Source organism: Mastomys coucha, unplaced genomic scaffold (genome assembly GCF_008632895.1).
Source record: "Mastomys coucha isolate ucsf_1 unplaced genomic scaffold, UCSF_Mcou_1 pScaffold16, whole genome shotgun sequence".
NCBI classification, from domain to species: Eukaryota; Metazoa; Chordata; class Mammalia; order Rodentia; family Muridae; genus Mastomys; species Mastomys coucha.
Genome location: NW_022196898.1, coordinates 45,545,004 through 45,561,526, shown reverse-complemented (window position 1 = coordinate 45,561,526; position 16,523 = coordinate 45,545,004). Strand labels below are relative to the sequence as shown.

Genomic DNA, 16,523 nt, shown 5'->3' with positions numbered 1-16,523 from the left:
AATGATGATCTATGGATATCTGTGTGGGAGAGCTACCAATGCCCTGGTGAACAGCCTGCTAGCTGAACCCGAGCCATTTGTGAGCTTGTGTTTTGTTTTGTTTGTTTTGTTTTTAAATATAAAAACAGTTTGATTTGAGAAACTAGGAGAAGGGATACACACATATATATTTTTTTTGAGTCTTGGCTAAAATGGAAGAACATACCTGTGTATCTTATCATTTGGTGTGTGCGTGTGTGCATGTGTGTGTGTGTGTGTGTGTGTGTGTGTGTGTGCAGGCTTGGGGTCTGTCTCTACTCTCCTTCAATTCTCTCTGCTCTTGGGTTTATCAAATGTCTCAAATGGCAACCCTCTAGACACATACTCAGTGCCTTTGCCCGGTGGGCTCCTTCCTTCCCTTGGGAAGCATCAAATTCCTTCCCAGCCTTCCCCCAGCAGTGGAGAGTGCCTACTGTCTGGCATTATGAGAGAGAACTTGAGTTGTTAATAGAGCTAAAGTGATTTTTAAAAACTCTCCTGAGAGATTACGCGTATGCCTTTTAACTCAGTCCCATCTAAACTGGCCTTTCCATCCTTCCAGTTATTGATCCATCCAGGCAGGCAGCAAGCCGAGTGTGGAGTGTGTACATGTGGGTGGGGGAGGTGAGGCATTGGGGAGGGGTGGTACCCACTGCTTTGTTGCAACCTGCCCCTGGTCTATAATCGGGACTCTGCAGAGCAACGAGGGTTGAGCAAGAGTGTGTCTGGAAAGTACCTTAGATCCTTGAAAAGCATTACAATGAGTTTTGTTGTAAAGTTTTGCACTAGTCAGTATTCTGTCACTGAGACAAAATGCTAGACAAAAAACAAATTAAAAGAAGAAAGATTTATTTTGGGTTAATCAATTCTGGGGTTAAGTCCATGATCACTGGCTCCATTGTGGACCTCTGGTGAGACAGAACATCACTGAATGAGAGTGTGAGAGGAAAACTGCCTTCCTCTTACTGGACAGGAAGCACAAAAGAGTGAGGGATGGTTGGGGACAAGATATATGTAGGGCACCCTACTTCCTTAACCGAAGTCCCACCTCCTAGAGTTTATGTCATCTTCTGGTACTGCTACCCACTGGAGCTGTCGGGGAGCTATGGGGAGTAGAGGTGGGGTGGGGCATTTCAGATCCAAACTGTCACAATAGAATCTGTAATTACATAAGAAAATAGAAATTCATGTTCAACTTGTGTGAATATTTGAGGAACTAAAAGCCCCAAAATGTAAAAAATGACATATAAGCAAGCTAGTGGCTTTCCACACACACACTAATGAATTACGTACTGAATCGGAGATATTTCTGATCTGTCTTAAAGCAGAAGCAAACTCCATCTGCATTTTGTCTGCACCAGAGCATCATCAGCCTTAGGTAGCCTGTGAAGGACTAGGTTGGGAGGAACAGAGCTGTGGCAAGCTGAAAAATATTTGTCTGTTCTATCTAACGGGGGAGGGGAACTTATCCCCTGTGTGAAGAGGTAGACCCTTCATTTTTCAAGAGAATGTAGAAGTGGGTCACCCTGGTGAGGTTGATGGGTGATTTGGCCTGAGGGTTAACTGGGCCTCAGAAAGCAGGACAGCCACCTTTTTGAACGGAGCATGCTCGGTGAGTGGCAACCGATAATGATACATTTCCCCTTATACAACTCTCGAGACATTATTCTGCTTAGTAGTTTTGACATCTTTTTTCCAGCTTCACTTCGACATAAGGGAATCTAAAAGTGGTACATACACCCCTCTCTTCCATGGGGTGGTTCCCTCACAGGGAGACTTTTTTAAATAAGGGTAGAAGGAAGGCAGAGGGCTGAGAAGACCGATGCTGGTGATCTACTTTTGGTTAACAGAGAACTTCCGGTTGTGTGCATTCCAAATGTGTCATGTCTGATACTTTCATGTCCATCTGGTTAACAGAGTGAAGATTTATACGATGTTTCCCTGAGGCAAACATCAATTTCCAAGCAAATGCCAGAGTCCCCTCTGTCTCCCCGTGACTATTGTCTGCCTTCTAAAAGAGAAGCATTGTCTGCAGAATTCTTTTTGTTTACAACTGTCTGGGGATACCCAAAAGCTCAAAGAAGAATAAGTTCAATTGCAAAGCACCTCTCTGAAGAATAATTGCAGCCATCTCTGTCCCTGCCTTACTTGTGTGCCCACCCAGCCTGTCCAAACAGTGGCCAGCAGCACTTTTAAACCTTTAGCCACTCCTTTCATCTTTCTGATTCGTAAGTCCCCAGTGAGTCAATGCTTTCCAGTGTCCTGAAAGGCTTTATCCAGCCTGTGACCCCTCTCCTCACTCCACTCAGCACATTGAGCATCTGTTTGGCATTCTAGTTTCTCCCCAGAGGGCCTTTGCGTTTGATGCTGTCAGCTTTGAGGAGTCTTTTCTCATATACCCCCATAGCTACCCATTGCTCCACAGAGCAGCCTTGTCTATTAAATACTGCAGCCTCCTCTGCCTCTCTACTTATCTGGACACCCATCCCTTCTCTACATCCATCTTTTCTGTCCTACCACTATCACATCTAAAGAAATGTCCACTCCCCTATGTTCTGGTTCTCTTTCTGTTCCCCTCTTCCAAAGGAGCCCATTCCTTATCACTGTGTTTCTATGGTACCTATTAGCATACTAACATGGCTGGTGGCCTCCAGGCTCTCTCAACCACACAAGTACCTGTGGTACTTCTCAGCTCTTCTCAGCCCATCCCACCCCTGCCTGCTCCCTACCCTAAACCTTTACAGCTCATGAGCTCTGGGGCTCTCATTCCCTTATAACCTTACTATTTTGGCTATGTGCTCTCGTGGTCCCCTCTCTCTTGGTCTTCTTCTGTCTTTGTCTCCTCTCGGTCCCGTCTCCTCTCTCACTCTCCCTACCTCTTTCTCCCCTCCTCCCAAGTCTGCTGGCCATGTTCAATCTACCACCTTTTTTCTCTGCTCTGGACTCTTGCAGATGCCTCCGGCTGTACTATCCCTCCTATCTACAATAGAAGCCTTCCCCTCAACCACAGCTCCGAATGGCCATGTCCTCCGTTTATGTACTCACCCTTTTATAGAACTTGTCCCCAAGAACTCCTATACTAAAAACGAGATCTTTATATTTTCAAAGGATACCCCTAAGCAAAATTAAAATATTCTTATCCTCGCTGGATTAATCATCCCTTTTGAAAACTAAAATCTATTGTTGAATCTTGTTTACTGTTATTTTCTGATATTGTTTTTATTTCTTCAGCTTCAGTGGAACTCTGATCTTTGAGGGCTAGGAGTTATAGCTCAGTGCTTACTGAGTCAGCAGGCAGGAGGCCCTGGGCTGAATCTCCAGTGCTTCTTAAAGTTCCCAAACAAAAACTCAAACAAAACACAGCACCTAACAGCATGTAGGCGTTTGGCAAGTCCTTACTGACTGTTCTCTGTGATCTTTGCTCTCTCTGTGTAAAGGATGACAGAGCTTGTCTGCACTTTGCAGACAAAGCCCTGGCTCCCGGATCATGCCATTACTGATGTCTCCATGAATGGACTTTGCTTTTTGTGTGTGTATGTGTGTGTGTGTGTGTGTGTGTGTGTGTGTGTGTATTCTTTATTTTATTTTTCCTATTTGAGGCAGGCTCTTACATAGCCCAGGTTTGCCCTGAACTTACTATGCAACTGTAGATAGCCTTACGCGTCTGATCCTCCTGCTGCCACCTCCTAAGTGCTGGGATTACAAGCAGGAGCCACCATGCTTTGTTCCTGGGTGCAGGGAGCAAATCCAGGGTTTCACACCTGCTAGTCAAGCACTTTACCAACTCAGCTACATTCCCAGCCCCTTTGTGTCAGTTCTATTGTCTAAACATTATGCCCTATAAAACCCTCACACTTGAGATATCAATGCCCCCCATACACCCTCGGCTACTTTGCATCCTCAACTTGACACAACTAGGAGTCACCTCAGAAGAAGGAGTCTCAGCTCAGCTGAACTCAGTCTCAGCCCAGCTCAGCCTGTGGCCATTGTCCTCAGCCTCAGCTCAGCCTGTGGCCATTGTCCTGACTGCTGGCCAGTGTGGGAGGGGTCAGCCCACGGTGGGCGGTTCCACCCCTAGGCAGCTGGTTCTGAACTATAAAAGAATGCTGGCTGAACACAAGCCAGAGCAAAGGGAGCCTCAGCCAGCAGACAGTTTTCCTCTGTGATTTCTGCTCCGAGCTCCTGCTTGAGTTCCTTCCTGAATTTCCTTAGGGATGGACTACATTCCCTGGGAGTGTAAGCTGAAGTAAACCCTTTCCTCCCCCCAAGTTGCTTTCGGTCATGTTACCTCTCACAGCAGCAAAGAAGCAAACTAGAACACCATTCTCTTTTTTCTTTCTCACTTCACATAGTCTCACTCAGCATCCAGAACAATCTATGTGAAACCTGAGTATTTGATCCTTTATTATTATTTATTCTCTAAGAAGGTTCAGCTTGTTCTGGTTGCTCCCTGTGTCCCTCTAACACATCAGAGACCTTCTTGACTAAGGACCCTTGCCTGATAGAGTATTCTTTTTGCTCCTGCCCTTCATGAGATTGATACCTTCCTTCTCTGATTTTAAAGGTTTCTCTCACCAAGCCCTTTCACTGGTTAAGTTCTCTATGCTTTTGCCATCGATGACCACAACAGCAGTTAAGACCTTTGGCAAGAGTGTAATGAGTACCAGTGAAGAAATGGGTGAGGCCAGCACATGGATGTGTCCTCGTATCTCAGGAATAGGAGCCTTGTAACAAGTACTTCATTAATTACATTAATTAATGCATGTTTTCTTTCACAGACATTATTTTGGGGAAGATAATGGAGAGATGGTACCCAGAACAAGCAGTGCAGCAGGTAAGGATGCTGTGGGTTGTGCCCTTTCTCAGCACTGTTTCTTGCCAGTTATCACTCCCTTCATTTGGGGCTCTTCCACTCCCTTGAGGAGTCTCCTCAAATTTTTATGAATTTCCAGATTTGCACACATCACTGAAGTATAGAGTTCCCTAGATGGAAATCCCCTGTATGTTATTATATGTGCTAGGAAACAGCATAGTGCAGTTAATCATAACACAAATACTTCTGTGAATTCTTCGTAGTTTTAATGAGGCTAGGATTGCAAGATTAAAGTTGCTTGCAAATGAGTAAAATAAATTATGCCATCAAAATGAAATCTCTACTCTGATGCCCCACTAAAATGGGTATAATAATGATGTCACTCTCAGAGATAAGATTAAATGATCAAAAGTCTTGTCTAGAAATAAGCACTTCCTAAATCTCATTTAGTATTCTTACTAATGCTACCATTAATTATAGTGCACTCACTACTGCACATGTGCCAGCCAGGGATGTTTCAATTGTAAAATCAAAGTACAGACAGCTCTCTCTCTCTCTCTCTCTCTCTCTCTCTCTCTCTCTCTGTTTCTCTCTCTCTCTGTCTCTCTCTCTCTCTCTCTCTCTCTCTCTCTCTCTCTCTCTCTCTCTCTCTCTCTCTCTCTCTCTCTCACTCTCTCTCTGTCGCTCTCCGCCTCGCTCTCTTTCGGCTCTTGTTCTCTTGCTCTCTCTTACTCTTGCTCTCTCTCACTTTCACCCTCCTCTCTTGCTCTCCTTCTCTGTCTTGCTCACTCTCTAGCTCTCATTCTTTCCTTTTCGCTCTCTCGCTCTGCCAGAAGAATAGAAGTTTCCCCATTTCTCTTTCATAATTTGTAGATTTGCCTTTACTTTGCCTTCAATGTTCCTTTTCCACTTAACACACATGAGTTAAAATCTCTGCTGAGCACATGTAAAGGTTCTAGGAAGGTGATGGAACACGTCTGTGCTTCTTGATCCCTGTTCTTATGTTCAAAGGTGTTTGTCACCTTTCTGTCTCTGTGGCGTGATACCTGAGGAGAGCAGCTGGAAAGGAGGATTGCCTTTGACCTCTGGTTTCAGGGGCCTGTGGTTGCTTGGCTGTTTCCCACTTGACTTGTGGGTGAGGCAGCCCTTCACAGCAGGAGTCCGTAGCAGAGGAAACCTACTTACCTCGTGACAACTGAGCAGCAAAGAACCTCTTCAGGGACTTGCCCTCAGAAACCTGTCTTCCTTCTCTTGGCTCCAGTTTCCACTTCTCACAAGTGCTATAGGCTGTCCAGCGAGCCTCTAACGTTTGAGCTTTGAGGGCTATTCAAGATTGAAACCATGACACAACTCTTCGGGCAAGTTCACAACTGGGGCAGGAAGAGACAGAGGAAGGGAGGGAGAGACAGGAAGAAAAAGAGCACGGGGTGACGATTTGCCTTAAAGTCTACTTTATCCCTGTGTCTAGAAAGCGTCACAATGAAGTCAGGACCATCCAGGGCCCATTTGTTCTCACTTGTCCTCAGACTGGAATTCCATATGTCGTGTGTGTCCATGTGGCTCAATAACTTCCTAATGCAAAGAGAATCGTTTGGTTAGTAGAGGCTCATTGCTTCCTTCTACCAGCCAAGGAAAGATTTGTTTTCTACATCTTTGATACTTCAGATCATAGTCCCTGCTGTGCCCCATCTGTGGCCCTCTTGAGTCATGTTTGATGGGAGCACCAATTCCTTATCCTTTCGTGTGCCCCTGCTTTGAGAACTTGGCTCTGCACCATTGTGAATGCTGAGGTGCTAAGAAGCTGAGAGCAGAAAAGCAATGTCTCAAGACCTCGTTTCCTGACACACGTAGTGTAATTCTTGTGTGATTTGTTGGTGAGTCTATGTCACTCGGCCAACATGGGTAGAGAAGGAGTATGGCCATCATGTCACAAAGAGGCATGGACATAAGCTATGTCTCAGGATTCACTGGAGACCATTAGTAATAAGCTCCACATACGATGTTGTGTGTGAAATTCTTTCTATATGACCTACAGTTGGTCCGTGTTCTACAGAACTTCTGCTGGAACGTGTCAGTTAGAACAGCCATGCTGCTTTTATTATGTATGCTCTTTTTCTTATTGTTCTATTTCCTTGCCAGCTTTCCTCAGTGACACTAAAGATCGAGGTCCTCCAGTTCACTCGCAGAGCTGGAGAAGTACGGAGAAGATCCCCTTTGGGCAGGCACACTCCTTGAGAGCGTTTGAGAAACCCCCGCTGGTGCAGACCCAGGCTCTTCGAGACTTTGAGAAGGTGAGACAGAAATATGGAATCTGGATTTTATTAAAAATATGATCTATATTTCGGAGTATGGCTCAGTAGTCATAATGGTGACCCTTTCAAGAATGTATGCGGCCTCCGTATATGCTTTTAGCTCTTTGCTAGAGCCTGTGGAAGATCAACTGCTTGCTGGTACTGGTGAATTCTGTTTTACTGGTCATCTTCCTAGTTCATTTTTCAGATGAACCCAGGAAGGTTAACTGAAACCTGGAGAAAGTTGTACTTGCAACATAGTGAGTTCAAGACAATTTTCTCTATTGCCAGCTTGGACAACTCTGGAAAGCTAGATACTGTCTGTTCTATCAGGGAGCTCAACGAGAGCCATTTGTTTTTTAGCAAAAATCAGGTAAAATTGCTTCAGATTCTGTGTGGTTTGAACAGCTATGGCATCCATAGATTCATGTTTTTGAATGCTTGGCCATAGCAGAGTGGCAAAATTAGGAGGTGTGGCCTTAATGGAGGAGGTGTGACCATAATGAAAGAGGTGTGGCCTTAATGGGGGAGGTGTGGCCTTAATGGAGGAGGTGTGGCCATAATGGAGGAGATATGGCCTTAATGGAGATGTAGCCATAATAGAGGAGGTGTGGCCTTAATGGAGGAGGTGTGACCATAATGGAGGAGGTGTGACCTGTAATGGAGGAGGTGTGGCCATAATGAAAGAGGTGTGGCCTTAATGGGGGAGGTGTGGCCATAATAGAGGAGGTGTGGCCTTATTAGAGGAGGTGTGGCCATAATGAAAGAGGTGTGGCCTTAATGGGGGAGGTGTGGCCGTAATAGAGGAGGTGTGGCCTTAATAGAGAAGGTGTGGCCTTAATGGAGGAGGTGTAGCCATAATGGAGAAGGTGCAGCCATAATGGTGGAGGTATGGCCGTTTTAGAGGAAGTGTGTCACTGTAGAGGGAGGCAGGCTTTGAGGTCTTAAATGCTCACCCAGTGTGAAGTGGATCCAGTCTCCTGCTGTCTGCTGCTGGGGATCAAGATGTAGAACACCTGCCTCTTGGCTCTTCCAGCACTGAGTCTGCCCACACTGCATGATTCCATTCTTCCCACCATGATGATAATCGACTAAAAACCTCTGAGACTGTAAGCCAGCCCTAATGAAATGCTTTGTTTTAAAAGAGTTGGTATGGTCATGGTGCCTCTTCACAACAACAGAAATCCTAAGATGGACTTCTTAAATATCCATAGATTTGGCTAAGAGAAAAAACCAGTGCTACAATTCAGATTCCCAGCTCCCTGCAAGTCAGGTTGGCCCCCAGAAGTCTGTACAATAGAACCTGTGTTTTTTTGTTTTTGTTTTGTTTTGTTTTGTTTTTTCGAGACAGGGTTTCTCTGTGTAGCCCTGGCTGTTCTGGAACTCACTCTGTACACCAGACTTGCCTCAAACTCAGAGATCCACCGGCCTATGCCTCCCAAGTGCTGGGATTAAAGGCGTGAGACACCACTGCCCAGAACCTGTGTTTATACCACCCAAAAGGAGGAACTCAGAAAGTTTCATGCCCATGTTCTAAAAAAAGAAACAGGTCTTTGGTGCCCTCTTGGGGATACCCAAGGAGCGGGCATCTCTCGAGTACTTGTACATAGGCATTTAGTAGCAAATGGGTTTCCCTTTAGTCTACAAGGGATAGCTATGAACATAGCACAATAAAATCACATTTTCAAAAGCAGTTGTGTTACCATGCATTTACTCTGCCCTTCCTCGTGTCATAATTACAGACATTCCCTAGGACCACAAATACATCCTTCCAGATGCTTCTATGGGTGATAATGGGGATGGGCATAGGTATGGTAGCACCATCATATCCCACACCTTTTGGATCTGCTGCTGCTCAAAAGGCAGGTGCTTCTCAGAGCATCTCAGCAGCTGTGAGGGGTGCCTCTGAAAGGCCAAGTGTGTTGCAACTCCTTTTGGAGAGAGGTAGTGGGGAGCTTGGGAGTGAGGAATGTCAGATTCACTGATGGGATGAAGGGCTGGGTGCTGTGGGGCTGAGCTGGGGGACTAACAAGGTCAGCTGAATTCCAGATGTAACTCCTGAGTCCTTTGCTTTTATAGTTCAGGTCTTATATGAGGGATCAGTCCTTACTTCTCAACTCTGAAAATCACTGTCAGGTATAAGGTGGTTCAAAGAAAAGGCCCACAGAAGCATTTTAAACCCTTGTCCTCAAGTGCTCAGGAAAAAAAAGCAAAGCTAAATTTCTGGCTTACAGAGTGCTAACATGTGTGTTCATCCTTAAACACTCACATCTATTTTGTACATCTGAACACCTCCACTGGGACTTGGCAATCAGAGGAATCATTAGTTCGGAAAGCGTTGCTGAGTACTAAAATCACATTCCAGTGCCTACCCTAAAAATGGAAAAAAAAATATCAGGACACGTTCTGTAAGTTTTAAAACATGGATTCCATGGCCTTGGGATAAAGGATAGGTAGGAGCTTCCTGAGAGAGCTATGTTGAAGGTTTTGTACCAGACAGAACTTCATGCCTCTAGGGCTTGTTCAGCATGTCAAAGTAGCACAGGCTTGGAATGAGCAGCTAGGATTCACCCTGATCTGAACAAGAAGCATTTGATAATGTCCCTGCCCTTCATTTGTGTGTTAGGAAGTCCAGACATTGCATGACTAACAACATAGTAATGTAACAACATAACAATAACAATATGGTCTGTAACAATAAGGACCGTATAATTTGAGATACAGAGAGTGTGTGTCTAATCTTATTAAAGGACTGTGGAAGGGCTTTCTTGCAGAGAAAGTTTTCTAGTCAGAGATATAAAATTCCAAATGAAGGGGACATTTAGGGGAAAAGGATGAAGGATATGCATAGAGTCCATGAGAGGCTGGGCTAGAGGGAGGTGAGAAAGGAGAGTCTGAACAAGAAAAGAAGAAGTATTAAAGGAACTATCTCAGTAAACAGTGATTCACCAGTAATGTGATTCCTTTGGAAATGTTTTCTGATGCAGGAATTCTAGGGAGTTACCTGGGAGTTACTCTGATTTCAACATGTTCTATATTACTAGTGCTGTGATGAAACACCCCAGCCAAAGCAACTTGGGGAGAAAAGGGTTTATTTGGCTTACACGTCCACATCACTGTTCATCATCAAAGGAAGTCAGGACAGGAACTCAAAGAGAGCAGAAGCTGATGCAAAGGTCATGAAGGAGTCTACTCACTGGCTTGCTCTTTATAACTTGCTCAATCTGCTCTTTTATAGAACCCAAGACTACCTGTCCAGAGAAATTCTAACCCACAGTGGACTGGGGCCCTACCCCACCAATCATCAATTAATAAAATGCCCAACAGACTTGCTTGCTTACAGCCCTATCTTCTGGAAGCATTTTCTCAATTGAGGTCCCCTCCTTTCAGACGACTATACCTGAATCAAGTTGATGTAAAAGTAGCTGGAACAATATATGATGGCTATAGTTTTGTTTTGAATGAGTGAATCTGTTATATTTATTATGTACACCGGAGGCCAAAGTAAGAGAAAAATAGCAAGTAAGACAGACAGACAGACAGACATAGATAGATAGCAAACATGATTAATTTGGATGCTCAAAACATCCAGCAGTAGTCAAGTGGGGAAGCCTCTTAAGGTGTTCCTAGAGTTCCCAATACTGGGTGTACAGAGCACACTGGGTGAGGATCCCTGGTATAAGAATGAATAGCAACAGCTAGAGATACCAGCAAAAACTGACTGGGGAGGCTAAGGCAATCAGCTGAGGGTTTTGCTTGAGCTTTCTCTGTGGATTAGCTTCTCACATAGGAATTTCCCATGGATACATTTTTAGCTTTTTTTTCCTCTGTGGGGAGTTTTATAACATGGGACAAGCCATTGTAACCTCTGTTAGAGACCGTTTGCCTTCTAGCTGCTCTCAAGGGCATAGTGTTCTTGCTCTTGGGCCTCTTTGCTGTTCTTCTCCCTTCCTGTCACAGTTAGGGAGGCCCAGCTAATCGAAGGACAATGGGCATGAATGTGTTTGGGTCTAAAGTGGAGTGGGGGGAGCAACCCCACTTCCAGAGCCAACTTCTCAGCAAGCTCCATGCACATGACCCAAATAATTATGCATGACGCAAAGTAAGATCCAGCAGACCCAAAATGTAAACACTGGTGTGCTATGGAGCCAGAACATAATTAGTCAGGGAAAAATATCAATTACTCTGTCTTAGGGTTTCATTGCTGTGAAGAGATACCACGAGCAAGGCAACTCTTATAAAGGCAAACATTTAGTTGGGGCTGGCTTTCAGTTTCAGAGGTTCAGTCCACTATCATCATGGCTGGAAGCAGGGCAGCAGCCAGGCAGACACGGTGCTGGAGGAGCCAAGAGTTCTACATCCTGATCCAAAGGCAGTTCGGAGAAGACTTTGATTCCACACTGAGTGGAACTTGAGCATAGAGACCTCAGAGTCTGCCCCCAAAGGGACACACGTCCTCTAACAAGGCCACACCCACTCCAACAAGGCCACACCTCCTAATAGTGCCATTCCACTTGGGCTAAGTATTCAAACACATGAGTCTATGGAGGTCACTCCTGTTCAAACCACCACAGATGTTAATGTATAAATGTGACAAAGGGAGCTGGATGGATGAGTCAGGGGCTCTTCTTTTCTGTGTGTCCATTCTCTACACTCTGTCAACAGTAGTGGATTAAATGGGGATGAATAATGACTGCCTGGAGGGCTTAGAAAGGAACTACCCAGCCTTTCTTTCTGTGTATCAGGTGCTAATGAAGGGTCCCCCTTGGGAATGAAATTCTAAGTTCCTCTGTTAAAGCTGATACAGATTAGAATTCTATCAGATGTTTCCAGCTAAGTAGGAAATTCCTTTCATATCATAATATCGTCTCACACATTCATTGCGAGAATCAAATCACCTGTGCGTGATGCAGTTGTCTTCTTCCGTGTCTTTGTTTCTGGTGGTGTCTTTGCCTGGAAACCTTTCTTTCCTTCTCCACCTGGTTAATGCCTGGTTATCCCTCAAGGTTTGACTAAGACATTGTGTTTCTCCTTTTGTTTGCCAGGATGGTTTGTCTAATCACAAAGCATATTCTAATTCAGACTCTGTGCTGGCCCTCAGCCGGTCTAAAGTATCTAGTGTAGTGTAGCGTATAACATGTACTCAATAAATGTTTGGTAGTAAATTTGTTGAATTCTATTGAAGACCAATTACTCCTGTAGATCTCGTGGCTCTCCTGCCTTGACTCGGTATCCATCATGAGTGACCAATTTTAGAGTAGGTATCTGTGTGTTAACAATGGAGCAGGAGGGGAAAAATGTCATTCAGGCACTGACAAAACCAGAGAGATAGAAGAAGGGAAGGAAACAAAGACTTTTTAAAATACTTTTTGATGAGACTAATTAAGAGAATTGTGTCTCTGGCAAATAATAATGATGTTCATGGAGTACTTTCTATGTATTCAAGATTTTTCTAAATCTGTAACATGCTATTTCAACTAGTTCTGGTTCACTTTTCTCACTTAGGAGATAGATACTCATATTACATCCATTATAATAGTGAAGAGACCAAAGCACAAATAATTCTCTGCAAATCATGGGGGTCTAAAGTGACAAAGCCACAATAATTCTGCTGGCTCCAGTGTCTTGGGAGATGGGAGGACCATTCAGAAAGGGGTTTCCATTGGTGAGAGTGTACAGTGTGGCTCTATACATAGATCAGGACGGTCTGAGCTATAAAAGAGCTCAAGAAGGGTGCATGTCTTTGGCTATAAAATCAAGAGCAGGCCTCCACTGCCTTCCCCTGATTACCTATTTTCTAACAACGATGTCTTTCATATGAACATGCCCTCAAAACCACCAGCAGCATTCTCTAGCTGTACACTGAACCCAGCTTTCTCTGGCAGTCTGCTGGCTCTAACCACAGTGAGTCAGCCTCGTGAGGTCCCACCCATCCTGGCAAGCTTTCCACTTGGGTCACAAAATCTATAGAAGGAAAAAAGAAGGAAGGAAGGAAAGAAGGAAGGAAAGTAGGAAGGAAGGAAGGAAGGAAGGAGAAAGACTAAACCAAAATAGGAAGAATTCTTCCTTCAGGGAATTGCATTACTATGGTTGAACATCCTTTGCGAATTTAGGTGAATCTGGGTCATGTTAGGGTCTGCAGTTTCCCTCTAATCACAGCCTTGAAACATGAATGCTACTGGCAAACTGCACTTTATTTTCGAAAGGGGCTTTACACTTTCGTTACCATAACATCTCAAGTATACTGGTTTAGTTTCCACAGATGTCTTCAGACATCTGGAACATTATTAGATAAGAGGAGAAAATTATACACTTTCAATATCCACAAGCATAATTGATTTTTTTCTTTTAAAATGTGATGCAGTCACTGGGCAGTGGTGTCACACGCCTTTAAATCCCAGCACTTGGGAGGCAGAGGCAGGCAGATTTTTGAGTTTGAGGCCAGCCTGGTCTACAGAGTGAGTTCCAGGATAGCCAGGGCTACACAGAGAAACCCTGACTTGGAAAAAAAAACAAAAAACAAACAAACAAACAAAAAAACAAACAAAACAAATGTGATGCAGTCATTCCATAGACTTTCAGCAAAGTTTCACTCCTAATTTATATATAAAAGTATTCGATTTTTTTTCTTAAGTAGTGTAGATCAAAAACAATGGTCTGGTGTGCAAATTAAAACACATTGTAATGTAATCATTGCTATGATGAAAGTCAAGGTTCTTAACAAAATTATGTAGCTTGGGCTCTCAGAATGAATCTGGACATGGTGTAGGGGAAAATTTCTAGAGAAAACTACACTTGCCTGGGGCCCTGAAAGAGTGACTGAAAAAGAGAACCCAATAAGATTTTGGCTTCCTCTTGGAGTAATTCTCAAACGTGAGAACACCCTTGTATGAGGAGTTTCCTGTTCCCAAGGCAAAATGTCAGAGAAATGCTTACAAGGAGAATAGGGACACCACCTGAGTGATCTGAACTGAAGAAAGTTGTTTGGATTAGTTGCAGTCGCAGTTTCCTCACTTGATCTGTTCCATTAGAAAGTCTCCATTTGTATAGTTTCTTACGTTTATTTTGGTTGATTGACATTTCTGATTGGTTGGGCTTTGGTTCTGATCTTAATGATGGCCTTTACCAAAGCCATTTGCTAAGCTTCTGCTACATTTGAAAGTCAAGGTTATGTTTGCTCAGGAGACCCAGCTGAGGCTGTGCCTGGTTCCTCTGGGGCTCCTCTTTGCTTTAATTTTGTTCAACAGGAGGAAGGCAGATTAGGGACTGATACATGGAATGTGAAGGAACCAGTGAGGAAATTTCCAGAAGAGAAAGCATGAGTCAGGCTGTGGATGAGAGAAGGAACTAGAGTTAGTCAATAGCCTGAGAGCATGATGACAAGAAACGTGGAGAGGAGTTGAGACTAGAGAAGAATATAGAAAAGTCTATTTGGCCTGCAAGGTATTTAAAGACTTTAAAATTTACCCAGTCTTAACTGGGAAGTGTTTAAAATGGTTTACCAGCCGGGCAGTGGTGGCGCACGCCTTTAATTCCAGCACTTGGGAGGCAGAGTCAGGCAGATTTCTGAGTTCGAGGCCAGCCTGGTCTACAGAGTGAGTTCCAGGACAGCCAGAACTATACAGAGAAACCCTGTCTCGAAAAATCCAAAAAAAAAAAAAGTCCTAAAATGGTTTACCAGGAAGATGTTGAAATCAGATTTGCCTCCCCCACCTCCTTTTTTTTAAATTTATTTTTATTTTATGTATATTGGTACTTTGCTGCATATATGTCTGTGTGAAGGTGTCAGATCCCCTAGATCTGGAGTCACAGGCTAGAATGAGCTGCCATGTGGGTGCTGGGCATTAAACTCAGCTTCTTTTATAGAGCAGCAAAATCTATTCTGTCTTTCCATTACCAGATATGGAGATTAAGAGTGCCTAATACACAGTAGGTATGCTGTGCTAGATTATGTCAGCCATTGAGAAAGAGAGCAACTGGAAATCTTGATGTGATGTTTCGTGTGTGTGTGTGTGTGTGTGTGTGTGTGTGTGTGTGTGTGTGGGTACAACATGCACATACATACAGAGGTGTATCTATTTCTCCACCTTACTTTTGAGGCACAGTCTCTTACTGAACCTGAAGCTTACAGGCAAACAGAGCCATTTATCTGGCTTTTACATGGGTTCTGTGGATTTGAACTCAGGTCCTCTTGATTTCATAGCAAGTGCTCTTACCCATGGAATCACCTCCCCAGCCCCAAGGTGACTCAAAACCTTGAGGCATAAACAAGAGCACTCCTTGGTGGCTTCTCTTTTATTGCAGAAGCTCAGCAAATGAGCTCTCTAAGTTGAGCCCACTGTGAACACACCCCGAGTCCTTGTATTGTTGACTGATAGAGGATCTAGTTTGGAGCCAGAGAGTCCTTGGGTACTGCTAGATCACCTCAGCCCCGCCTGCCACTTCTGTGGTGCCAGTCTCTGGCAGCGTTATTTCTGGCTGGGCCATCTATTTCTGGTGGCCAGGGAAGTTGTTCGTTTTGTTTTGTTTTTATATATTCCCAGTGTTCTGGTGTGAGGGGATTAATGACACCTTGTTATTCCAGGACTGTGGGTGGCATGGGTGTGTGAGCTTGGTGGGTGGGGGATGGCACAAGGGATGTCATCTGAACCCTCACCCTCTGTGCATGAGGACACTGCCCAAGATGGGCTTATGCATGAGCTCTCTTGTCGTCAGGTTGGCTATTTCCAGAGAAGGCTGCCAAGTGTGCACCAGTGTGCTTCTGAGTTGTAGGGCAGAAAGCGGAATGGTTTTCATAGTTTGGCATTTAAGTGACTTAAATCTGGAGCTTCAGGAATGATGTGGTAGTTTCAATCTCTTACTTGTTTGCTGTCCAGTCTCAAAGGGATAAAAGGGCCAGGTCCTTGTAGAATTCATAGATGGCATCTGGGATGCTGAGGGGAGACTGTGTGTTGCAGTGAAAGGGTTTGAGGCAAGCAAGAACCAACTGCATGATTTTGATTCTCCTTGTTAGACTGTTAGACCTGGGAAGATGCCATACGTGTTCACGCAGATTGCCTAGTGGGTATGTTTTCCTTGTGTCAAATGTAGAGTGGATCATGTTTTGGACTGTTTTACCTGAGGATTAAAGTAAAACTTTCTTACGATAAAACTTAATCATGCCTGATGGATATTGAAGTCCACTTAGGATAGGTAGGTAGACTTTCTGTTAGAGCCTGTGATCCAATTTAGGATCAACTATTTAATATTCACTGGTTTTGATTTATATATGTGTACCACGTACACTCAGAGCCCTTATAGGATGGCATGAGATGCTGGACCCCCTGAGCTAGAGTTACAGATGGTTGTGAGTCACCTGTGGGTGCTGGGAACCAAACCTCAGGTCCTATACAAGAACCGTC

At 44.2% G+C, this 16,523-nt stretch overlaps 1 protein-coding gene across 12 annotated transcripts in view; it reads left to right on the top strand.

The window, feature by feature from the left end:
• LOC116093483 (myomegalin) overlaps positions 1-16,523 on the top strand; it is a 193,134-nt gene that overhangs the window by 39,396 nt on the left and 137,215 nt on the right. For all 12 annotated transcript variants that reach the window (XR_004119725.1, XM_031374950.1, XM_031374954.1 and 9 more), the window contains exons 2-3: positions 4,797-4,852; positions 6,971-7,122. Coding sequence is in view for 11 of the 12 variants with exons in the window: in XM_031374950.1 (XP_031230810.1) it covers positions 4,797-4,852; positions 6,971-7,122 (208 nt within the window). In the remaining variant the exon portion in view is untranslated. The remainder of the gene's footprint in view (positions 1-4,796; positions 4,853-6,970; positions 7,123-16,523) is intronic.